The 25,558-nt window shown below is 50.6% G+C and overlaps 3 protein-coding genes across 3 annotated transcripts; 1 reads left to right on the top strand and 2 right to left on the bottom strand.

Moving 5' to 3' along the window:
- Positions 1 to 694: 694 nt before the first annotated feature.
- Tmem258 (transmembrane protein 258) lies at positions 695 to 3,934 on the bottom strand. The gene is made up of 4 exons (XM_013029127.1): positions 3,881 to 3,934; positions 1,890 to 1,999; positions 1,066 to 1,201; positions 695 to 798 (listed from the first exon to the last, which is right to left on the bottom strand). The coding sequence occupies exons 1-3, from the start codon at positions 3,881 to 3,883 to the stop codon at positions 1,075 to 1,077; spliced, it is 240 nt and encodes a 79-aa protein (XP_012884581.1). The 5' UTR covers positions 3,884 to 3,934; the 3' UTR covers positions 695 to 798; positions 1,066 to 1,074.
- Positions 3,935 to 4,222: 288 nt separating this feature from the next.
- Positions 4,223 to 8,991, top strand: Fen1 (flap structure-specific endonuclease 1). Its single transcript, XM_013029309.1, has 2 exons — positions 4,223 to 4,343; positions 7,156 to 8,991. Exon 2 carries the CDS (start codon positions 7,174 to 7,176, stop codon positions 8,314 to 8,316), a length of 1,143 nt encoding a protein of 380 aa, XP_012884763.1. The 5' UTR covers positions 4,223 to 4,343; positions 7,156 to 7,173; the 3' UTR covers positions 8,317 to 8,991.
- Positions 8,992 to 10,928: 1,937 nt separating this feature from the next.
- On the bottom strand, positions 10,929 to 25,273 carry Fads1 (fatty acid desaturase 1). The gene is made up of 12 exons (XM_013029243.1): positions 24,972 to 25,273; positions 23,213 to 23,323; positions 22,498 to 22,695; positions 21,390 to 21,491; positions 21,158 to 21,286; positions 17,135 to 17,195; positions 15,106 to 15,182; positions 14,372 to 14,469; positions 14,103 to 14,199; positions 13,638 to 13,717; positions 13,416 to 13,541; positions 10,929 to 13,214 (listed from the first exon to the last, which is right to left on the bottom strand). The coding sequence occupies exons 1-12, from the start codon at positions 25,176 to 25,178 to the stop codon at positions 13,163 to 13,165; spliced, it is 1,338 nt and encodes a 445-aa protein (XP_012884697.1). The 5' UTR covers positions 25,179 to 25,273; the 3' UTR covers positions 10,929 to 13,162.
- Positions 25,274 to 25,558: the final 285 nt, after the last annotated feature.

The following is a 25,558-nucleotide window of genomic DNA, read 5'->3' as shown; positions in this document are numbered from 1 at the left end:
CTGTACATAAGGCTTCCCAGCAGAGCCCCTGCCCACACATCCCCTTAGTGATGCGTGCATGCACAGAGCGCCCCTAACTCCCAGGCTTCTCCCTGAGCCAGCGCTGACTCATATTTATCACGTACCCAGTCTGACTCTGAGGTGGGCAGAGGAAAGCCGAGGCCTGCTTGCTCCCTGTCTCCCTGGATTGTCCTTTTCTGAAGGAATATACATATATAAATAAATGTATAAATACTGCTTTGTATCTGAGCTCGCGTCCTCTCTTCTTGCAATTGCTTTGGTGCGAGAGGGCATCACCTGAGGGGCTGGAGAGCTTCATTACAGGACTGGATTCAGAGACCCGTGCCCCAGCCACCTCTCCTTGGCATACCTTTCCTGCCATGGACCACCTGTCTGCCCATGGAAAAGCAGCCTCAGGACTGAGCCTAGTAAAGTCATTCAACCCGAAGCAGGATGGTGGGGCTCTAAGGAGATTAGCCCAGCACAAACTGACAGATGTTCACAGAAACAACTGAAGAGGGTAGGTAGGCCCAGATCTTTCCTATCAACAAGTAAGCCTTAAAGTCCAGTGACCAGATATCCCAGCCACGCAGCCCTTGCCCCGAGACAGACCCACACGTGTAAGGTGGGTCTGGGACAGTCTTGTGGGCCCGACCAACCCACCGACACCCAGAAAGGACAGGAGATAGGACTGTCCCACATCTGCTTTTATTGGAGTCAGCAGGTGGGACCCTTCCAGCAACAGTAAAAAAATTAAATTACAAAAGCAGGGATTCAGTGAAGCCATCTGGTGGGTACCTGTAAAAAGGCAGGAGTATCCAGATGAGCCCAAAGACCCCCTTCTTCCCACTTCTTTATCTGAGATCCTATGCTCCTTGGACAAGGCTGACAGGTGCATGCGGGGCAGGGAAAGAGCACATGTGCCCAGGGTCACCATCCATGCCAGTGAGTCTGGACCATGAACTATGAAGTCTTGCAGGTGAGAGCCTGCTTGAGTTGTGGCTCGGGGAGGCTTCTCAGGGCTGTACCCCAGGGTCCAGCGTGTACCACCTTGTCACCACTCACCGTGGGGGCTCATACGTAGATGCCAACCCAGAGGAGGAGGAAGAGGACTCCAAAGCCCATGAAGAGTGAGGCCACCAAGGAGATGAGGAGCTCTTTGTAGATATCCCGAGTGTACTTGGTGGAGGTAACCTCATAACTGGGCAGGGCTGCTAAGGAAAAGCACTGATGGACTGCGGATGCAGGAGGTTGTCTGCTAACACCTCTATAAAATAGAGGCTGAAGGCTTTCTGAGAGGTTTGTCTGGTTTGGTATAGCCAAGAGATAACCTGAGAGCTGGTACTCCATACTATCATCATCTGTGAGATCAGACCCCCAAAGGCAAGGTCACTGGTCCCAGGTCATACAGCTCATGGGTGGTGGAGCCAGGACAAGCTTTCAGACATGCGGACAGCTGAGCATATTGTTGTTTTTTTTTGTGGGGGGCAGTCCTGGGGCTTGAACTCAGGGTCTGGGCACTGACCCTGAGTTTCTTTTGTTCAAGGCTAGCACTCTACCACTTGAGCCACAGTGCCACTTCCGGCTTTGGAATCGAACCCAGGGCTTCATGCATGCGAGACAAGTACTCTAAGCCACATTCCCAGCCCTGAGCACACTCTTCCTTATTCCAGCCTCAGCTCCTCTAGGCCAGCCTTCAGCTCACTGAAGTCTGAAGAGCAAACTGAGCTCATTCGAACTTGACAAGTAAGAGCATGACCCATCTGTTTCTCTTCTCCCATCTCCACCCCAATGTACCAAACTAGCAGGGCCCATGGACTTCACATGGTTTCTTCCTTAGCTTCCCACATCACTGATTCTGGCCCACTGACTACTCAATAAAAGGATACACGAAGAACCAGGCAGTGAAGAACATGCCAATGGCCAGAAGCACCACGGTCAGATGGGGGAAGACAGCTGGGTTGACGGGGCTGGTGTATCTGCTCATGGCCTCGAGCTCCTAGGAGAGGGCAGATCAGAGCTGTCACAGAATCCCATGGTTTCGATCCGAGGACACTGGAGCACTCTTGTGCCGCTGGGACGGCCAGAAGCTCATTTCAGTTTGGGAAATGTGGGATTCCTTTAAGAACAGACATCGAGCAATTCATTGTTGGAATGACAAAGACAATGGTATCTTGAAGCAGAGGTGGCACCTTCTCTGTGGTATAAGACAAGAGACAGCTGGGAATCACAGGCTTTGACACAAGTGGTTAGCTGCAGATCAATGGTCCTTAGCAATTTTGGAGCCCAATGTCCACTATGAAAAGGTGATAGATGGTATGGACTCTGGTATGGACTCTGCCTGGGGCAAAAACAACACACACACACACACACACACCGTACCTACCATTTCCAGAGCTTTATGCATCCATGTCTACAAACTCCACGCTACTATCCTTGCTGTAAAGCAGAGCCTAGACCAACACCCAGATGACCACTTCTAATTCAATTGCACAATGCTCACTACACAGTTATGGAATCTTAGGATCTACTAGCAAAAGCCATCAGTTAAAATTCTTACTCTAGATGTGGCACACTCCACAATTCTTTTTTTTTTTTTGGGTCCGGTCGTGGGGCCTGAACTCTGGGCCTGGGCACTGTCCCTCAGCTCTTCAGTTCAAGGCTTGCGCTCTACCACTTGAGCCACAGCACCACTTCCAGCTTTTTTCTTTTTGCTTATGTGGTGCTGAGGAATCGAACCCAGGGCCTCAGGCATGCAAGGCAAGCACTCTACCACTGAGCCACCTTCCCAGCCCTACTCCACAATTCTTGCCATGTGATGATGCATTGCACCATCCAAGATTCTACCATCAAGGCCAACTGCAGATGTTCTTCCACTGTTTGGATCTCTGGAACTGGGAGCTAAAATAAACCTCTTCTTAAAAAAAAAATAATTCTGTGTCTACTGAATCATCTGAGTCTGAGTAAAGTGGTTATAATAAAGTCTGTTTCACAGGACTGCTGTATGATTTAAGAAAGATGATGAATAATGACGCATCGAGTTCAATGCTTGGTATAGAGTAGTTTGCTCAATAGGGGTTTGTTTTTGTTTCCTTCCTAAGGTTGCCAAATCGATTATGAGATAATGCCTGTGAAAGAGGGCTATAAACGTAAAGTTCTGTACAAATGTTAGCTTTCATTGTCACCCATCAGCCAATGCTGTGAAAATCCAGAACATAACAACTCTACAAGAAGTAAATGGACCCCATTGTTCTAAGAGACACAAGAATTCAATTCAGTAAACAATTATGTCCCCCTGACCCCCCTCAAAGCGATAAAGACAATTGCTGTCCTTTATTGAGCTCCCAGTTGCAGGCCCTGTGTTTGGCACTGAGAATACAAAGATGAATAGACATCATCCCAGAGCTACAGGCACGTCGGACGGTAGTCACTAGGAGGCGTGGCAGATCACAAAGAAGTCCATGAAACGTGGCACTAAGTCTGCAGACTGGGCGATCCTAGGAGACCGGGGCCAAGTGCCTCACCGAAAAAAATGACATTTGCCCGGGACCTTGTAGGATGAGTACGAGTTCAACAGGGGAATCTTTCCAGACAGAGATCACAGATCACAGGAACCAGAAATACAAACTCAAAGGGACTTACAGAGCTTCGCACACCCCTCACCCTAACAGTCCCGAAGACGGTAAACTCAGGGCGATGTAAATTTCAGCCCGAGGAGTCCCAGGCCTTTCCCGCCCCACACCCCAGCTCAAGCCGGGGGGTTCCAGCAGCATCCCGCCCTCCGAAGCCGTCTGGGGCCTCCGCGAAACAACGCGCTGTGGGTGGGACGCTCAGTAGTCGCGGACCACAGCCCCGTCGGGAACTCCCTCAGCCCTCTCACCATTTTGCCCTGCTCAGTGGAAGCTGCGTCTCTGCCACCGGAAGAACACGTCGGCAGGAGCAGGCGCCTAGCCTAGCTGGAAGCGGAAGTGTCTCGCGCGAGTGGCATTGTGGGAATTGTAGTCCTGAGTTTCTAGGTGTGGTTGGAGCTGGGGCTGTGGAGGCCTACCTGGTGTAGACGGAGCGGGGATTAGGCGGTGGGAAACGGTAGGACAGGATCGCCGAGAGAATCAGCTGTCTCCGAAGTAAATGCCGTGAACACGGACTCCGAAAGGGCGGGCAGTGTACTACCCTCCCCAGAAGGCTGTGCGTGGCGTGCAGGTCACGTGACGGCAGCGCGGGCTTTGGAAGACTGTGGAGTGTGAGCGGCGACCGGCGGCCCTGCGGTAGAACGGGGCTTCAGACCGTGCCGGACGTCGCCGAGCCCAGCGCTACCTGCCGAGGTCTCGCGCCCCAGAAGCCAGGTGAGACCCCACGAGGGGCGCCTCCGACCGAGCCGGGGGCCGCCGGGCGCCGGGCACCACGGGAGCCGGGCTCCGGCGCGCGCGGGATTCGAAGTCGGGAGGCCCCGCCACCTGTTGCAGACTTCCGAACCTCTCTTTTCTTCCACTTGGAAGAGGCTAATGGCTTCCACCCGACGGGGTCGTAGTGTAGTTTTCCGTGTGCTTGGAACTTCTGAAACTTGGCTTCCTTCCTATGCCAGTGAGGCGTAAACCGACAGACCATTGTTTTCTTTGTACACACTGAAGAGAGAAGCCAGGGTGAGGTATCCGTGAGCCGAAGGATCCTCCCCCACCCCGCCTTTCTTTTCTTTTTTCTTTTCTTGATATTGGGGAAACTTTCGAATTTTCCCAACAGCATCAGCAAGGCTTAAGCTCGGGGGTTGGGGTGCGGGTGGGGGGGTGTCCTCGTGGATCACACATCCTTTCATAAGATGTGATTAACACCACAATGAAAAAATTATGGACCAGTGTGTTCCCATTGTACCCACTTCACAGACGAACAGGTGAACGTTATTATGTAGAAGGCATGACCTGGAAAAAGTGTGTGTGCCCGTACTGAGACTTGAATTCAGGGCCTAGGTGCTGCTCCTTAGCTTTAAGGTAAAGGCTGGTACTCTCCTTGAACCACAGCTCCATTGTCTGCTTTTTGTTGGTTAGTTGGAGCTGAGTCTCTGTTAGACTGGCCTTGAACTTCCATCCTTAGATCTCAGCCTCCTGAGTAATTAGGATTAAAGATGGGAGCCACCAGTGTCCAGCTGCAAAACATTTATTTTTGGGATCCTAAAGTCAGGTGTAATGACCAAGAGACAGAACTTTCCGCAGTCTTTGTCCTCATTCAGTAAGGGAGAGCCCTGTGGAGGACTGGTGGTAGTGTGCTTGAAAATGGTAAGAGCACTTGCAACTGAAGTAGTTCAATCCTCAGAAGCAAAAAAGTTTTAAGAAAATTAAAGCTGAGAGAGAAGAGTGGAAACAATTGATATATTGGCACGTGCCATTAGAGTACAAAATGACTTTAAGTTGCACACTGGAAAATCCTTTTTACTAGGTTACATACTTAACAATGTGGATTTTTAAAACTTATTTTCATTTTTTAAAAAAAGTTGTGTTTTCAGGACACCACTGGCTCAAGTCTGAAGCCTAGCTACTCAGGAGGCTGAGATATGAGGATCTCTGTTCAAAACCAGCCTAGGCAGACAAATCCAAGAAACTCATCTCCAATTAACCATCAAGAAGTTGGAAGTAGAGTCATGGCTCTAGTGGTAGGGTGCCAACCTTGAACAAAAGCCAAGCAAAAGTGTAGTGCTCTGAGTTCAAGCTCCAAATACCAGTGTGCACACACACAAAGTTGTTCATTTAAAGAAAATGTATAGTGAATAAAAATTCACATTTTGGTTGTAATTGGCAAAAATTGTGAGTGTGCTTTGGAAAGTTCTTTTTTAAAAAAAAAATCTGTGTGGTACTGAGGAATCTAATCCAGAGCTTCATGCATGCTAGCCAAGCACTCTACCACTAAGCCACCTTCCCAGCCCAGGAAAGGACTTCTCAAAGAAAGATTTGGTAGAGGGCCTGCGCCACGGAAATGCTGAATGACCACAGCATACTAGCCCCTAAATCAGAGCCTTGGGTGGGGTAGTGTAATTACCATGATACCATATTTGCACTGTGGTGGGGAGAAAATACAAAGGGAATTCCCAGGAACATCCTAATAAAAGTCAGGACTCTAATAAACAAAAGGGGATGTTGAGGATAATAAAAGCAGTGTATGAGACAACCCCTCCCCTCCCCATTCAGATATGTTGTTCTTGCTAATCCCTTGAGGATGCTTTATCAGTCAGAGCTTCCTAGGGAAACAATTTCCATACACATTGAATTTGCTTAACTGATACTAATGCTGTTCTTTAGGGCTGAGCTCTACCATTAAGGTCCCTGGACTGCTAATGCTGAACCATGAACTCTTCCTGTCCTTGGTGCATACTTACGTAGCAGTATGCTGGTGTATGCCATCGCCTTGTCTACAAAACCTTTGAAGTTTTTTATTTTTATTTATTTATTTTGCCAGTTTGGGCGCTGAACTCTGGGCCCGGGCACTGTCCCTCAGCTCTTCAGCTCAAGGCTAGTGCCCTACTACTTGAGCCACAGCACTACTTCTGGCTTTTTTCTGCTTATGTGGTGCTGAGGAATCGAACCCAGGGCCTCATTCATGCAAGGCAAGCGCTCTTACCACTGAGCCACCTTCCCAGCCCATGGATTTAGATTTCTCATTAGAGTTTTTTGTTTTGTTTTGTTTTGTGTTGGTCTTGAACTCTGGGCCTAGGTGCTGTCCCTCAGCTCTTCAGCTCAAGGCTAGTGCTCTACCACTTGAGCCACAGTGCCACTTCCGGCTTTTTTCTGCTTATGTGGTGCTGAGGAATCGAACCCAGGGCCTCATTCATGCAAGGCAAGTGCTCTACCACTGAGCCACCTTCCCAGCCCGAAACCTTTGGAGTTTTTTAAAGAATGAACTTGAAAACAGTATCTCATTCCTCTAAGCACCCAAATCAGTTTCTGTTCTTAGTAAGCCTTAGTACTGAGTGACTGCTAAAGTGTAAGTATCTTGAGCATAAGGGGTCTGGTCTTGTTCATCCTCTCATCTGCTTTGTTGGCTTGGTGCCTTTTTTGGGGGGGCAGAGAGGGAGTGATAAATTTGATTAGACGTGAAGTTGATGGGATAGCACCATTTATAGCCCTTGCTCCTTTTGTATCCTTAAAGTTCTCTTGCTCATCTGTTTTGTAGCGACCCCTCTGTGTTGCCATGGGAATTCAAGGTCTGGCCAAACTAATTGCCGATGTGGCCCCCAGTGCCATCCGGGAGAATGACATCAAGAGCTACTTTGGCCGCAAAGTGGCCATTGATGCCTCCATGAGCATTTATCAGTTCCTGATCGCTGTTCGTCAGGGTGGGGATGTACTCCAGAACGAGGAGGGGGAGACCACGAGCCACCTGATGGGCATGTTCTACCGTACCATCCGCATGATGGAGAACGGCATCAAGCCGGTGTACGTCTTTGACGGCAAACCACCGCAGCTCAAGTCAGGCGAGCTGGCCAAACGCGGTGAGCGGCGAGCTGAGGCAGAGAGGCAGCTGCAGGAGGCTCAGGCGGCCGGGGCCGAGGAAGAGGTAGAGAAATTCACCAAACGGCTAGTGAAGGTCACTAAGCAGCACAACGATGAGTGCAAGCATCTGCTGAGCCTCATGGGAATCCCATATCTGGATGCCCCCAGCGAGGCAGAGGCCAGCTGTGCTGCCCTGGTGAAAGCCGGCAAGGTCTACGCTGCGGCCACTGAAGACATGGACTGCCTCACGTTCGGCAGCCCTGTGCTGATGCGACACCTGACAGCCAGCGAGGCCAAGAAGCTGCCCATCCAGGAATTCCACCTGAACCGGATTCTGCAGGAGCTGGGTCTGAACCAGGAGCAGTTTGTGGATCTGTGCATCCTGCTGGGCAGCGACTACTGTGAGAGCATCCGGGGCATCGGGCCCAAGCGGGCTGTAGACCTCATCCAGAAGCACAAGAGCATCGAGGAGATCGTGCGGCGGCTTGACCCCAACAAATACCCTGTGCCGGAAAACTGGCTCCACAAGGAGGCCCAGCAGCTCTTCCTGGAACCTGAGGTCCTGGATGCAGAGTCTGTGGAGCTGAAGTGGAGTGAGCCAAATGAAGAAGAGCTGGTCAAGTTCATGTGTGGTGAAAAGCAGTTCTCTGAGGATCGAATCCGCAGTGGGGTCAAGCGGCTGAGCAAGAGCCGCCAAGGTAGCACCCAGGGCCGCCTGGACGATTTCTTCAAGGTCACCGGCTCTCTCTCCTCAGCTAAGCGTAAGCAGCCAGAACCCAAGGGGGCTGCGAAGAAGAAGGCCAAGACTGGGGCAGCGGGGAAGTTTAAAAGGGGAAAATAAATGTATCTCCCACATCGTCCCTCTTTAACCCCAGAATGTCTGCCTTAGACCCTCCCAAGAGCTAGAGCTAGCACCTTCCATGGGGCGGGGAGGGGATCCCATTGCTTTGCCAGTGCTACCCTTCTCAAATGCATTTTTCCCCCCTTTTCACTTGATTTTATGGCAGGAAGGCCACGGAGTGCTTTTTATTTTATTTTCTTGGTTTAGCTCAGGAAAGTGTGTTAGGCTCAAGCCACTTCTCAGGCAGCTTAATGGACACTGGACCCGTTGTTACATGAAAAGTTTTAAAGAAAAAAGACAGCTAAACAGGCATGAGTATATGGAGAGGCCTTCCTGGTTGGCCAGCTGTGGCTGATGGGAAGGGATGGCAGAACGTGCCTGCTTCTTTCTCATCTACAACCTGCCTTCAAAGAGCCCTCAAGAAGGTCCTAGTCTAGCAGATCGCAGAAAACAAGAGACAAGCAGAGCACAGTAGTCTGTCATGGGTAATAAAGGTTGGCTTACAGTGGCTGAGTTGAGCAGAAACTTGAACTTGCTATTCAGAGGAGTAAATGTTCTGTGGCCTCTTTGAGGCATCTGCTGAGTTGAAACCTCGGGATAAGACGTTGGTTTGCATGTGCTGTTTTTGTTTTGAAGATAGGAAGAGAAAAATAAATAAAATTGCATTAGTTGTCAGATGTCCTATTCTTTGAGGACTTTTATATTGCCCTTCTAAAATAAGATAGGTTGGGATTCATAGGCAGTTTGAGAGTGACCACGAGGTGGCGCTGTGCCCCACACAATTGCTGTGGCAGTTGTGCGTCCTTTAGAGGATGCCTAGTTTATTTTGCTGAGCGGAATTTGAATAAGTTGATTTCTAATGTCCCACCTACTTGGTGAGGTAAAGAAGCTCCTTTGGGAAAGCTTTGTAATTTACATCAACCAGCTCCTAACAGCATTTATTTTGCCAGTTTCTAAGTTAGACTCCCATTCAGAAACCAGTCTGTGATATGTGAATTCAGGTCAGTTTCCTAGAAATGAATGTTTTGAAAATTTTAGTCCTCAGAGTTTGGTGGGGAGCTAGCTTCTAGTTGTTTTTGTTTTCGAACATAGTATCATTGCTGTTTGAAGGGAATTAACAGTCCAAAATGTGTGTCGACATCCAGTGCACAAAAAACTAACACCATTGGTTCCTGATCTTGGTGGTGGTTTTTATCAATTGTGGGCTTGAACTTGGGGCCTTGGCACTCTCTCTGTGCTCTTTTGCTTAAGGCTAGCACATTTATTTTGAGCCACAGCCACTTCAGTCTTCTGGTGGTTAATTGGAGCTAAGAGTCTCACAGACTTTACTGCTTGGACTGGCTTTGAACCACGATCCTGAGATCTCAGCCCTCTGAATAGCTAGGATTACAGGTGTGAGCCACCGGCACCTGGCTTGGTTTCTAACCTTTTAGTGAAGGAAACAATTGTCCAAGTGAAACCTTAGGTAAAACCTCAGGATGAACTTTAGCTAACGCAGGATAGTTTCTCAACAATGGCCCTGTAACAAGATTGAAGTCCTCCAAGAGATACATTCTACCCAGGGCAGGAACTTGGGTCACTTGTACTTCAGAATTTTTTTTCTGCCAGTCCTGCGGCTTGAACTCAGGGCCTGGACACTGTCTACACTTCTTTTGCTCAAGGCTAGCACTCTACCACTTGAGCCACAGCACTACTTCTGGCTTTTTTCTGTGTATGTGGTACTTAGGAATTGAACCCAGGGGTTCGTGCATGCTAGGCAAGTACTCTGCCACTAAGCCACAGTCCCAGCTCTGTACTTAGAATTTTTAATTAATTTTTGGTGAGAGTACTGGAGCTTGAACTCCAGACCCGGATTCTTGTAGGTTTTTCATTCAAGGCCAGTGCTATACCACTTGAGCCACTGCTTCCTTTCCTATTTTTTAAATAGTGGTTAACTGGAGATTAGCCTCATGGACTTTCCTGCCCCAGCTGGCTTCGAACCATGATCCCTAGATCTCAGCCTCCTGAGCAGCTAGGTGTGAGCCACTGATAGCCAGCTTAAGCTCCATTTTCTGACTCAGGTTATTTGGGTATAAACCTGTAGTAATGGTGGTGGGCACTAAGGGGAGATCAGACATCACCCCCTCAGCACAGCAGTGCCAACTGGCAGTACTTTTTCTTAAACTGGAACTGCTTGGTCTTCTAAAAGTCTGTTCACCTATAGCTCTGCACAGGTTCCCTGCAGGATCACACCTGCCTAGAAAGGTTCCATTGTTTTTGCTCAAAGCTATTTTAGTAGGCACTGCTGTGGAGTCATTGTGTTTGCAAAGATTAAGGCAAGTAGGACGTAGGGAAACCAACCACACAAACTGGAAACGTTGACAGGGTGAGCATGTGGAGGAGGCAGTGATGCCCATGAAAGCTGGCAAGGGGGTCTAAGCAGTCCAGTTCCTACAGATATTAGGAGAAGGACATGTCTTTGCTTCTGACCTATGTGTTGGCATGGAGAGTCCTGGTCCTCACTCTACCCATAATAAGGCTTCCAGAAGGGGCTTTGGGGTGATGATGGTTGTTTGGAAAGAAACACACAGGTGAACACAAGAAATCTAGGGAACATGGCAACAAGCAGCATGGATTTTTAAACAAATAGTTTTTATTTGGTCAAAATTAACTAATTTTTTTTAGCTTCATCAGGATAAGTGGTAACACTAACACAGAGAAGACACTGACATTGGATCCAATTTAAAGAAAACACCTCAAGATAGCAAAAAGGGTAAAGTCATTAAAAATAGTTTCAGAAATCAGAGTTCTAAAACTGAGGTGAGTGCAATGTCCCGTCACCATCTATGACCCAGGGTCAGCTTTTTCTCTTGAATCCTATTCTCCTCTGCAGTCCATCTGAGATTGCCCACTTCACCATTCTTAGTCTTTCGTTATTCCATGGCCCTTGTGGCCATCTGAGGCCACGCAGGTGAAGGCCGCCGGGAAGGCCTCAGTGGTTTAGGTGCTTTGAAGACCTGGTCTTGGCACAGTAGAGCAGGTGCACTAGTGTTTGCTCTGACTGGTGGCTTGCGCCAGAGCTAGCTGGCATGGCAGGCTGGTGGCCCCACTGACACCCCAGGTGGCAGGGAACAGGAATGTGGAGGGATGAGCACCTGTTCTGGAGGGAAATATCCAATGAAAGCACAATTGTTCAGTTTTGCTTCTAATTTTTCTACCCAGCCTATTGCAAACCAATTGCAGGGCCAACTTTCAGCAAAGACGAACTCTTCTGCCACCCGCTGTCCCATGCCCGGTTCTGTCAGATGTCTAACTCCGGCAGCCTCGTGCCCAATGCTGACTCTGTCACTTCCATCCCAACTGCCTGCCCGTTACCTACAAAACTCAAGATGGCTCTGCTTTTGTCTTCTAGCCTGTTCTTTTCTACTTTTCTCATAGTTAACAAGCTTAGATTGTTTGAACAGGCAAAGAAATATCTTCACCTGGACTGTAAGGCTGTGGAATTTGGGGTGCAGGGGAGAGTGGTTGCTGATACTGGGCCCCTGGGAGTTAGGTCAGACTCGAGGCACATTCCTATGTGTGCTCTTTGGGGAGAGACGTTCCTTATCTTTCTGGACTGGAAGATTAGGCAGACTATTTTAGTGTTAGACAGATATGCTTTGGAAAAGGCTATCCTAAATTCCTATCTGGTCTCCAGAATAAGATACTGAGCGAGAGTGGACAGAGACCTCTGACTACAGCGACAGTCACAAACCAGTGTTTAAACTTAGTACAACTAGGAAGTAGTTTGCTTAACCCAACACTCCTAGTAACGCTATAATTTAGGAGATAAAAACTGTTTCTGCTTACCGCCCTTACACTTGGACTTTATGACAAAAAGTCATAAACTTTTCTTACTTGTGCTTACTGTTATTTTATTAAACTTGGAATTACAGGTTGGGCAGCAAATGGAAACAAGGGGAGCCCCATTTGTTTCTGGGGAGGAAGAAAACTCTTCCCCTCTCCTTGCTAGGAGCATTCTCCCAGTCTTGACAGATGTCTGTTCTAAGCAAAGGTTAGAAGTGGATCAAGGGGATTTTTCATTCCCAGTGACTCTACCATCTGCTTGGCAAAAGAACATGCCTGCCATTCCCTCTGGAACCAGATGCAACACGAGAGCAAAACCAGTAGTGCCAGGATCATCAGCTGAATGACTCCCAAACCACACTCCTGGTCTTTGCCCCACCTGCTTCTAAGGCTGGAAAATGGCTTCTGGCAACCCCAGCCAGATGTGGGTGACACCTGCCCAGGGTAGTGACTGAGTTCCCAGACAGGGAAGTTGGGTCAAGACTCAAAATTCTACACATGAATGCTTCAAAGCCTTTCTAGATCTTGCTATAAACATTCAGCTGCTCAGTCTCAGGTTAGCAAGTTAGGGGGGAGGGAGGAGAGGGAGACATGCCCCCTTTACATGAGTTCTGGGGTACATCTGCCTGACACTGGGCTCAGGAATTTCTGAACCCCTTCCCCTTTTACCCTTTGCTCACGAACTGCATATTACCAAAGTGGAGAAAAACAATCCTGGGCTTTGCTCAGGTGGTAGAGTGCCTGCCTTGCAAGCACGAGACCCTGAGTTACAACCCCAATACCACCACCAAAAGAAGAAAAGAAACAATTCAACAGACTTACACTCCTCCGGGGAGTTGTTGCAAGTGTCCCCACACCCCGCTAGTCATAGATCTGTGCCTCGCAGGCAAAGGGGTGAGGTCTGAGCACAGACCTTTCTGTCCCCGAACCCACCACCCCCCTCTGAACATAAGAACCAGTGGCTGAGTCCCTCGAGTCTCCCTCTGCTTTGGCTTCAGTCTCTTCCACACCAAGGGGTCTGTTACTGGTGAAGGTAGGCGTCCAGCCAGAGCTGCCCCGACTCCTTCAATGAGCTGCAGGCACACAGGGGTGGACAGTGAGTCAGCAGGTGGAACAGAGCCCACCAGCAGTGGAGAAGCCCTGTGACGTGGGCCATGCCACTCGACAGCCCCAGACAGCAGGCCCTGACCTGCCTTTGTCACCTTCCTGTCACCTCCCCCCACAGGCAACATCTCCCCCCCACCCCTGGCCCCCTCTGGCCAGCCAGTACTCACTGCACGATGTCGGCAAAGGCTGAGAGCAGAGGCTTGGACTGGTACTCGATGCCATACTTGGCACACAGGGACTGCACCAGGGGTGCCACTTTGTGGTAATTGTGTCGGGGCATTGTGGGGAAGAGGCTTCAGGAGGGCGGGAGAGGGAAGTCAGTGGCTGGTGTCCATCCCTCCCCCCTCACCCCCCCCCCCAGACCACGCTTGCTTCCCCTCCCCACTCACTGGTGCTCAATCTGGAAGTTGAGATGCCCGCTGAACCAGTCGTTGAAGGCGGACTGGTGGACATTGCATGTGGCCTGGAGCTGGAGGAGGTTGGGGAGAGTATGATGTGGTGTGAGAGGGAAAGAAGGGTTCCTTTCCACCCGGCAGCAGGATAGTGCCCATGACCCACAGGTTATTTTGCTGTTGTTTTGTCACCCATGGGGCTGAAACTCTGGGTGTGGGCGCTGTCCTTCAGCTCTTCAGCTCAAGGAGAGCGCTCAACCACAAGAGCCACAGCGCCTCTTCTGGTTTTCTGGTGGTTAATTGGAGATAAGAGTCTCACAGACTTTCCTGCCCAGGCTGGCTTTGAACCACGATCCTCAGATCCCAGCCTCTTAAGTAGCTAGGATTACAGGTGTGAGCCACAGGTGTCTGGCCCATGTTTTTATTAGTTCTACCCAGGTGTTCAGAGTAACTGTCCCTTACCTGTGTGGAGACCCAGTCCTTGTTCCGGTCATGATCAATGTGCATGGGAATGTGGTTCATCTGTGTCACCCACACGAACCAATTGCTCTCCAGGAACCTGGCAGGTAGACACCAAGAGTACAAGCAGAGCCCAAGGTTCCTACCCCTCCTCGGGTAGCTGACCCGGCCCTGTCTGCCTGTGCGAGCCAACTCCACAATCACCTCTGGCTAGGCCCAGCACCAGTACCTGTGCCTTCCCGTGCCAGCCCCTCCTGCCTTTCACACGCTACCTGACAATGAAGAATAGGCCCAGGAAGCCTTTCAGCCCCAACAACGGCATATACGTGAGGAAGACTCGGACATAGAAGGTGACCATCCAGGCTAAGTCCTGCGGTGAGAACATCAGAATGATTCTTCCCACCTCCCACCCCCCAGCCATCCCCCAGCCCCAGGCCAGCACCCTGCCACATTACATCTAGTGCCGATATACCTTTCTCCTGGTGGCACTGCAGCCCCTTGCCCACCACCTTCTCTAGGGCACATAGGGTCTCCCTGCCTCCAGCCCCTAACCTGTCTAACTGCTCACAGAAGGAGCATCCAGGACAAGGTACCATTTAAGCCAATCTGGCAAAGCCCCAACTCCTGTTCTGCACCATCAACCAAGTGCCAGTCTTCCCCCGACCCATTATACCCAGCAGGCCAGTGGCTCAGCTTCTCCCTCCCCTCCCAGCTTCTCTGCTCGGAGCCAACAGTTGGACTATCTCCAGCTCATCCTCCCCATCACTCCCTGAGGGCTCCAATATTCTGCCCAGCCCAGGAACATCGCAAGACAATGACTGCAGCGTTGGGGAGTCAGGTGATCTGCTGAGCCCAGGTCACACGGTCCTGCCTACAGAGGAGTACCTCACACCTACTTCTCCGATCTTGCTCTCAACTGGACCTGGAGCTGGGCAGTGCCACCTGCAGAGGCCCGGTCCCCTGGGGCACTGGAGAAGATAGAGGCCCACGGGCCCTGGATACTCACCACCCACTTCTTCCTCTGGACAACAAAGTAGAAAATATACCACTGGAAGTAGAGAGGCAGCAAGGCTGGAGGCCCGACTGGGGGGGAAAGGAGACAGGGAGGAGCTGTGAGCAGTGGCAGGGTCACACAAGGGCTGCCGTGCAAAGATGGTCCTCAGCACGGCTGCCCCGTCGCCCCTCCAGCAGCTCCAAGCCAACAGGCACCGAGGATGGGCACAGATACAAGCTCTCCAGATGGTGTCAGGAGTCAAGTGGGGGAGGAGTTCCCTTTTCCCAGTGGATGCTAGAGTTTGACATTTGGGCTTTACAAGTTTCTGCATTGGAAGCTTGGTCACTGTGGAACTAAAGGTCCACCTTTACAGGTGGACACTAGTGGGAGGGAATTAGATCACTGGGACCAATGAAACTCCTCCCATGTAAGCCCCTAGTCGATTGTCTTGGAGTAGGTTATTACAAACTCAAGGCCCAGGCTTAGTACATGGTCTTCTCCCACACCTTTGAAAGGACACTGTTAATACCTTCGGCACTGCCTGGGCCACAGCCTTACTGAGTCACCTGCCTTTATCCTGACTCCTCCACCAACCTCCATCATGCAGGTTAAGGGGCAGCAAAGTGTGTGTGTGTGTGTTTTGGGATGGACCTTGCTGACCCTTCCCAGCCCTAGAGATGCACCTGATGCTATCTTTAACCCTTCATTGCAATGTCCACTCACAGCTCCTATATCTTTTTTTTTTGGTTCTGGTCCTAGGGCTTGAACTCAGGGCCTGGCTGCTGTCCCTGAACTTTTGTATTCAAGATTCACATTCTACCATGTGAGCCACAGCTCCATTCTAGCTTTCTGGTGGTTAACTGGAGTTAAGAGTGTCACAGAGTTTCCTGCCTAGGCTGGCTTCGAACTGTAATTCTCAGATCTCAGCCTCTTGGATATCTAGGATTTCAGGTATGAGCCATCAGTGCCCAGTGACTCCTGCATCTTGATGTGCTCTGGATTCTAATATTCTTTCTTATAGAAGCCTCTATTCTACCCTCTTCCCTACCCACCTTTCTTAGTAGGAACCGTTGATGATAGTTTGGATAAATGCCTTCAAACTTATTTATTTATTTTGCCAGCCCTAGGCCTTAGGCTCTGTTCCCTGAGCTTCTTTTGTTCAAAGCTAGTGCTCTACCATTTGAGCCACAGCACCACTTCCAGCTTTTTCTGAGTAGTGTACTGGGGATAAAAGAGTCTCACTGACTCTCCTGCCCAGGCTAGCTTCCAACCATGATCCTCAGATCTCACCTCCTGAGTAGCTAGGGTTACAGGCATGAGCCACTTGAATCCAGCTGCCTTCAAACTTTTACTGGAGTTTTAAAGTCAAATTTCGTGGCATTATAGAGCAGACTTTCAAAGCAGGAACTACATGGCAGATTCTCGAAAGAGCTTAAGTGACAGCACAAAAGTCTTTTGCCCCATAGCCACAACAATTAGAACTACACCCTATCCGTTTACCCTGATATGACCTCTAATCTCTGCTGGACAAGGCTGAGCGCTTTAGCAGAAAGCCAGGTGTTGGCTGTTCACATGGATAATCCTAATGACTAAGGAGTATGAGATCTGATCATTGCACTTCAAAGCCAACCCAGGCAGAAACATCTGACATTCTTGTTTCGAAATAGCCAGCAAAAAGCCAGAAGTAGAGGTGTGGGAAAGCACCAAGTGGCAGAATGCCAGCAGTAAGTGACAAAGCCTAATTGAGAGCCCAAGGCCCTGAGTTCAAACCCCAGTATTGGTGCTTGTACATGCACGCACACACAGACAGGCACGGAGCTTCAATAGGAGGTCCCTACAGACTACTCAAGTTTCTCATGGGAGCAAGATTGAGACAAAAAGAACCCATTTGCCCCCAACACAATTGAGTACTAAAACTCTAGCCTGTTGCCTTTGCTCAGTGGAGAAGACATCTGCTCCCAAGTAGTTGAGGAGCCATGTCCTCCATATTCCTTAGCACCAGCTCCCAAAGGCCAACCCCCAGGTGACTGCAGCTACTCACTGAGGAAGAAGTACTTGTGCTGGTGGTTGTAGGGCATGTACTTTTTCTTTTGTTTCCCAAGCTGTGAAGCAAAGCAAACACAAGGTTAGCAGTTATCATTCATGGACCAGTCACTCTCTTCCCTCCTCATAACCTAGGCTTTTCCCTACTCAGAAGGTGAGGCCGATTGGAAGGTATCCACAGACCCAGCCTTAGGCCCATCACCTGGAGCAGGAGGCCTGGGCTGCCCTCAGTGAGGGTCATGTAGAGTACATTCGCAATGCTGTCTACAGGTCTTCTGGACTTGTCACATTTCTCTAAAGACTCTCTGTCCTGAGGTTCCCAGGCCCCCTCCCCCACACTTGCTATCTCCCATCTTGTAGTTATAGGACACCAGAGTCCGTAAGGAAAGCTGTCTTACCCTTGTGTGGGTATTTGATCTATGCCTAATCTCATCAAAATCTTTTGATCTCAAAGTAACCTACATAAAAAAAAAAATCCCTTGAAAGCTAAGCAAAGTAGAGCAAATACTTATGCAAAGGTTACTGAGCATAAGGAGTCACCTGAAAGTTCTGGCAAAGTGTTCCCCAGTGGGTAGTAGTTATTTTGTAAGCTGGGCCACAGAAGGGACAGGCTGAGGCTAGCAGACCAAATGGTCAGTGCAGAGCCCCTTTAGTGGGTTCCCATGTCTGCCTTTCTCCGTGGCTCCCACATTTCTTGTTCCAAGTAGTTTTGGTGACCAGGCAGAGTTCTGGCTTGTCCTCTCACATACAGAAAGCATTCTCAGGTCATTCACTAAAAACCTATGCTGTACAGGATACTTGAGCTAGACGGAGCATTCTTTGTGGGTGGTCAGATTCATTCGAACATTGGAGGCCTACTCTGCCAACTACTGTTCTTCACGCTGAGGGTACAGAGCTGAATGGTACCATGCCTGCCTATACAATGCTTGTAAATTAAGGGATGCAAGTTGCTTAAAAAAAAAACACTTGTAGACAGAGTTCAAAGCAACAGGAAACTGCAGACAGGAAACATGGACAGAGAAGCAGCAATTTGGAAAAGGTCCACAGATCTGACACCCATACCCCGACATGAATGTTATCAAGGGCCACCAATGTAAATGCTTAAGAAAGAGCATTTAAAAACAGAAGGAACTGGCTGGGAAGGTAGTACAGAGGTAGAGTGCTTGCTTTGCATGCATGAGGCCCTGGGTTCCTCAGCACCACATAAACAGAAAAAGGCAGAAGGGGCACTGTGGCTGAAGTGGTAGAGCGCTAGCCTTGAGCTGGAGTTGAGGGATAGCGCCCAGGCCCAGAGTTCAGGCCCCACAACTAACTAAAAAACAGAAAGAAAACAAAAAACAGAAGGAACAGCCAGAATGAAGGCTCTTGGGTTGTCCAAGACCAGAAAACTCAGGAGAAGCCAGGCCACACAGCACCTCACAGAAGCCTTGGAAATCAAGTCCAGAAGTGTTGCATGACCTGCTTTATGCTTTAAGAGGGTCTTCTGGCCAGATGTGTGGAAATGAATCACGGGGCAGATGTAGTTACAAAGCTCATCCTCACCGAGATACATTAGACTAGAGACTAGAGTTTAACATGGTTCATGTTCTACAAGTTCGTGTGTTGGAAGCTTGGTCAATGTGAAGCTATTGCGAAGTAATGAGACCTTAGAGGTGGATACTAGTGGGAGGGAATTAGATCTCCGGGGACCAATGAAATTATTTCCATGTAAGTCCCTAGTTGATTGCCTTGGAATGGGTTGTTACAAGAGCAAGCCTGCCCTGCCTTCCTTATCTCCTCGGGTGACTGTTCCTTACAGGTCCTTACTCTGCCACTGTCATGGCACCTGCATGACTTATAGAAACCAAATGGCTAGGGCCACCTCTCCTGAACTTTCAGGAGCTGTGAGCTAAATAAACCTCTTTTCTATAGAAAGTACCCAACCCTGGGACATTTTATTACAGCAATGGAAGATGGGCTAATACACCAGGGAAGAGGAGGTAGTAGAGATGCAGGTTTGATGGAGCTGCATCATATTCTGGAGGCAGGTAGGTAAGAGAAGGGAATGACGTCATCCCATCCTGAGCAACATAAACTGAGGGGAGACCCCACAGAGAAGTGCCCTCTTGGCATGAGCAGGGAAACGACTGTGTGAAGGGGCCTCCTCCACCACTGCTTCCTGAGATGGTCAGATGCCCTCACTGGATTTAGATCCCCAGAGGTCAGAAGGGTTCTGTTAAGGGCAGGGCCCTTCCACCTCCTTGTCATCCAGGAGAGGTAGGAGGTGTTGGGCAGATGCCAAGTTTGTTCCCCAGAGGGACCAGACCAAGCCCAAGCAACTTAGAGCAAAGACATGCTCTAAGAGGTAGGCTAGGAGGAAAAAAAAACGTGAGGAGATACTTTGGCTCCCCAATCATTCTGATTTTTCATGGTTGCAGACAGATATTCTCTGAAAACCCAGCACCAGCAAGCAGTGCAGGCAGTGGTAGGAGATTCCTTCCACTTGGCCCCTCTCCTTAGGAACCCCAGCTGATGTTGCTTTAAATAAGTAACCCATGCTTCCCTCAAAGCAGCTCTAGGATCCAGGAAGGGGGGGAGGTGGGGCTGGTAGGTAGCCCGTGCAGGGCTGACCCGCACACAGCACAGGACAGGAAACAAACTATAAAGAAGTTAATGCTTAGGAAAAAGAAGAGAAAATGAGATCCCGAGGGACAGGTAAGGCAGAAACCTCAAGCACTGAGTGCCTGGTGCCAGGACAGCCAGTGCTGCCAAAGCCTTTCTCCAGAGCTGTGCCTCAGGCCAGAGGGGAGAGTTGGGTCAGACTACCTTGAACTCATGCCTGAAACCCAAACATATCCCACAACCGATTAATTCCTGGCAAGCTGAAATGTCATTAGGTTGGGGGAAGGGATCTGGCAGAACTCTTGACGGCAGCATGGAACCTGGGGACAAAGGGTTTTTAATTAACTTTCTAAGGAACTCTACTGGCCTTTGGAACTTTTAACTGCTTATGCTTACTGAAAACTCATTAGGTCTCCTAATCATTTTTCCTTTGCTTGCTGCATTCTGGGATTTGAACTCAGGGCCTTGTGCTTGCTAGGCAGGCACCGTACCTGCATTCTGATTTTCACTCATAACCTCAGATAGTAAGTCATCTGGAAGTCAGGCTGAGCTCAGGAAGGTGGGAAGAAGCAGACTTCTCCCTTGGTACCATGGGATTGGTACCAGGATCCCCTGTAGGTGTTCCAATCTCTTCTACAAAGTGGCATCTTATTTGGAAATAACAGAAGTACAGCCTCCCAGGATACTTTACATTGAGTCCCATGAGGCTGGTGAGATAAGGCTTTGATTGGTTACTTTTTGTTTTTTTTTGTTTTGTGATGCCAGGGGTTGAACCCAGGACCTCACTCATGCTAGGCAAGCCAGACCACTCCCAATATACTATAAATCCTCTCTTGATTACTTACAATACCTAACACAATGTAAATGCTATGTAAATAGTTCTGTGTTAACAAATAATGACTAAAACATATCTGCACGTTTGATGAGATCCATGGTTACTTAAATGCACAGATGCTGACCCAAAACATATGGCTAGCCAGCTGTGCTCAGTGAAGGAATGTTCCAGGAACTGGGCATCATGGCAGAGTGAGACAGGTCAGGACTGACACAGCAGGAAATCTGGTGTAAGAGAAAGAAGCACCAAGCACTGGAGGGCGGGATGGGTGACACCTGCTCTGCAGCAGGGCGTCAGTCCCCTGGGAGGTGTCACACATCACCTTCAAGGATGAGCAGGGGCCTGCCCAGAAGTCTCTTGTTACTCTCTGGATCTTATGCAGCAAGTGGTTAACTATTTGCCAATGGAATTCACAGAGAAGGTTGGGTGATTCTCTCCTGGATGACCCTGGTCACTTCCCAAGGGCAAGGGTCTCAGCCAGCACAGCCCATTGTCATTATACACGACCAACAATGTTTTCCCCCAAAGCCCTCCATGCTGGCTCTCTCCCTTCCCCAAGATATTTGCATTGACACCTCCACTCACCTCCACAGACAGGACTTTCCCCAGGGCGAAGAAAAGGGGATGCATGTTAATGTCTGGATCTTTGCGGAAGCAGTTGGGCTTGGCATGATGCTGGAAGTGCATGTGGTTCCACCAACTGGCTGGGGCTCCCTACAGATGATGGAAGGAGAGGAGGAAAACCTGGCGTCACCACCTCCCAACTCTACCCCTTCACTGACGGGAGTTTCAGAGAACTCCTGTCCTCACCACTGACCTTCAAGTGGCCAATCACAAAATGATGCAGCAGGTGGTTCCAGGTAGAAGTACCAAACACTGACAGATGCCCAAAGTCATGCTGCAGCCACCCAGCCTGGGCCTAGGAGAGAAAAGTTAACACTGAGAGCAGCTCACCCACCCACAAAGCCTTGCGCTGACCTCAGCAGTCCCTTCAGCCTCACCCTCTATCCATGCAGTCTGATGGCCACTCTCCCCCAAGGGAGCACTTCAGGAAGAGTGAGAAAACCCCAGTCTTAATTCTGCCTCTGTCACCGACTCACATGTGAGTGGAAGCAAATCAGTTTGCCTGCTCTGAAGTGCGATCGACATCCACAATACAGTAAGGACTCAGAAGTAGGGAGATGGCTTGCAAAAGGGGTTCTGACAGCCAAGTATGGGGGCCCAACCATGATTAGCAGGTGGAATAAAGTCAGGGTAGGGAGAGGGTCAAATACAGGTGCAAAGTCAGGATCTTGGTTCTTGGCATACTTGGGCTGTGGCAGAACCTGAACAAGAAGTTTCAGAAAACAAATTCTATATGAAGAAGGGAAACACGTGAAGAGCAACTAGAAAGGGAGAGAGAGAAAATGAATATGGCCATGTGGTCTATGAACAGGTAAGAATCATAGCTGGTCAGCCAAGGTGGCTTACACTTGTAATTCTAGCAACTGAGAAGATGAGATGAGAAAGATCACAGTTTGAAGGCTCCTTGTGCAAGAAGTACATGAGATCCCATACAACCAATTGAAAGCTAGGCATGATGCTACACTCCTGTCATTTCAGCTACTAACTAGAAGGATAACAGTCCTGGCTAGACTGGGGGGGGGGGGGAGTGAGACCCTATTAAAAAAACAAAACAAAATGAAACAAAAAACCCACAAAGGCAAAAAGGGCTGGGAGTCTGGTGGCTCCAATGGTAGAGTACCTGCCTGGCAAGTACATGGCTCTGAGTTCAAACCCAAAGACAAGACAATAGAATATGCATTTACTTTCTGCATCAACTCCCCTGAATATCTTCAAATCTTCAGGCAGGATTCTTGGCCTTCGGAAAGCTTTCGCCACAATGCCAAGCACAACTCTGCCTCTGATCAGCCAAAGGCTCTCACCTGAACTGTGCTGAGAAGTACCGCACAGAGGAGGAAGGGCACCAAAGATGTCCCAAAGACCCACAGAGTAAGCCAGGCAGCGACGTCCAGCAGCAAGATATGCAGCAGGTAAAAGAGGAAGAAGAAGTGGTTGGCCTTCATGAGCCCCATTCGCTCTACGGTAGCCCGCAGTTCCCGGAACTCATTAGTCAGTTCTTTCTGTGGAAAAATGGGGGCTGTTAATTCTTCCCGGCCATGACCCTATAAACCCACACGTGCTGGACACAAGGGCCCTTTCAGGCTCAAGTACCTGTAGAAGCTGTGGGGAGTCTACAGTCTGAGGCAAAAATACCTTGACAACAAGGAAGTCTGACAAAGAGGTACTAATCAGAATGGACTCAGGCCCAACAGCTGGGTACACTTGACTCTGGTTCTTGCTTTGCCACTTACTGTGTGAGATTCTCCCCTGGCTGTGTCACTTAACTTTGAGCCTCCATTTTCTCATATGTAAATGCATGAGAATTGTGTAAGTCTATGCTTGATAAATATTCAACAGGAAGGTCTCCATGATGATGATGGTGGTGGTGGTAGTACTAGTAGTGGGAGCCTTGAGAGAAGCAGGGGTTTCAAAGCCCTGCTTTGTATGGCCTGTGAGGCAGAGACCAAAAGACTCCTGTGAATGGCTATCTAGGCTTTTGTCCCTCTCCCTCCTCCCCAAGAGCAAACAGGGTCTCACATGCTTGGTGGGCTCAAAGCTGGGCTGCTCCGGAGACAGTTCTCCAATCAGGAGAGAGTTCATATACTTCTTCACAAGGCCCTTGTTGATGTGGAATGCCACAAAGGGATCCTGTAAGTGTGGGGAGAAGGCAGCAAGGTGAGGGGGTCAGTCCCAGGCTCCTGGGGTTCACATCAGAGGCCATCTCTTGCTGGCAAGTTGAAGAAGAGACCACCTCCTCCTGCTAGCTTTCCTTCCAAGGTGATTGGGCATCCCTACAGCCACAGCTCAAGATCTCCCAGTGTTTAGGTTCCCATCACTGGGCTGCTACACAGAGGAATCAGTAGCCTCCCCTGAGGGCCGTCCAGAAAGACCTGACTGGGCTGATCTCTGGGTCTGAAGGCAGTTTTTACCCAGGGATTTAGCATCCACTAGAAAAGCCAGAGCGGGGAACTGTGGATTTCTTTTCCCGCAGGACTTTCAACAAGTTCTTTCCTTTCTTAGCCAGTTTCTCCATAAAGGGCCATGAGGAAGACCCAGATCTGTCTTCCTTCCACAGCTGTTCTGGGCAAGATTTCCTATTTTTCTCCCGGCACCCTGACCACTCCTTGTCCCCATAATAATTAAATTTCGGTTATGTAAGGTGGGGTCCTCCAAGATAAGATTCATGTCTGTGGATGAGGGGACCCCAAGCCCAATAAACCACAGAAGGGGCAGTGGGGGAGGAGCACCCCTCTCCCACAATGACACTGGCCACTTCAAATCACACTTGGGTAGGAAGGCCAACTGCTAAGCTCCCTCTGCACACGCGCCAGCCTAGGTAGGCCAGCAAAGCTATCCAGGTTCCAGAGGTCACTGGAATGACCAGCTTGTGGCCTGGCTCTGAGGCTACTTCAAAGGGAGACGTGTGTTCTCTTTCTCCGCCCCCCCCCCAGATTCTAAGTCCAGGGGCAAAGAAAAGGAACAGTACTCTTGTTGCTAAGGGGGAGGGGAGCGGGGGAGACTTCACCCCAAGACACTACAAGTCATAGGATAACAGAGGAATCCAACAAGAAAGGATCCTGAGGAGATAATGAGCGGAAGCAACCGCCCCACCTTTTGGATCCCTAGGGGATCCCAGCGCTCTGGTCTAGGGGACGGCTCTGAGGATGGAAAGACAAAAAGCAGCAGGACCGAGCCAGGGGTACGCGTTGCGCCTACTGAAGCATGGGGGAGGAGGAACCCTCATCTCTTTCGTCACGCCGCGCAGGGGATCCCAGGACAGTCGGCTCTCTGCGGCTCCCTCCCGGCTTCGGCTGGCCGAGTGGGCACACCCGCGCACCCCCCCCCCCGCACATGAATCCCACGCGGCTGCGCGCTCCCCTCCCAGCCCTCGAGACCAGCCGAGGCTCCCTCTCCCTCCGCTCCGCTCCCAACCCCGTCCTGGGCAGCACCGATCGCCATCCGTCCCCGGCGCCATCCCAGCCTCCTCTCCCTGACGCCTTCCCCTTCCCAACCCAGCTCCGGATCCGGCCCAATCCTGCAGACGGAGGACCGGGACCACAGAGGAAACGCACGGCCGCAGCCAGCCGTTTCTTTGTGCGTGCACGCTGCCGGCCTCCATGCCACCCCACCTCCTCGGAGCCTCTCTCCCCTCCTTCCGAACATCAGATCGGTCCGCGGGGTGGCTTTCGTCCGGAATCGGCGGGGTGTTCCGCCACGGGTTACACTTCCCGTTTCGGACCGGGGCCGCCGGGTCCCGCGTCCCCTCCGGCGCCTCCCCCTGCCCGCAGCCGCTCACCGTGGCATCCTGCCCGGCGTAGTGGCTGATGACCCGGGAGCCGCCCGGGTGCCGGCGGGTGAACTCGCTGATGTTGTACACCTTCCGATCGATCACGAGCCACCGCTCCCGCTCGCGCCCGGAGCGCTGCGCCACCTCCTCCCAAGTGAAGTAACGCGGGCTGGGCCGCTGGGCCTCGCCGCCGGCGGTCACCGGGCCGGGAGTCATGGCTGGCTGGCTGGCCAGGTCTGGAAAGCCAGTCAGTCCGTCCTTCCGTCCGTCAGTCGCTGACGCGTCTGGCGCGCGCTCGGGCCGCCAAAGGAGCGCCCGCCGCCCGCCGCCCGCCGGGAACAGCAGGAGAAGGCTGGTCCGCTAGCGCGCGCCCGGCCCCCTCCGCCCGCGCCTTTGGGTTTTCAGCACCCGCGGCGCGGACCGCCGAGCGGAGCAGCGCGCACTCCCATTGGCCGAGCCGCGTGGCGTGGGGAGTTGGCCACGCCCACTCGGCCAGCCTGAAAGGGCGGGAGGGCGGGCATCCTTCCACCCACCCACCCTCTACCGCCGCCGCCACCTCCACCGAGCGCCTCAGCCGACGTGTGGTCCTCGGGAGA

Source organism: Dipodomys ordii, unplaced genomic scaffold (assembly GCF_000151885.1).
Source record: "Dipodomys ordii isolate 6190 unplaced genomic scaffold, Dord_2.0 Scaffold117, whole genome shotgun sequence".
Classification (NCBI taxonomy): domain Eukaryota; kingdom Metazoa; phylum Chordata; class Mammalia; order Rodentia; family Heteromyidae; genus Dipodomys; species Dipodomys ordii.
This window is presented reverse-complemented; position numbering and strand designations above follow the sequence as displayed.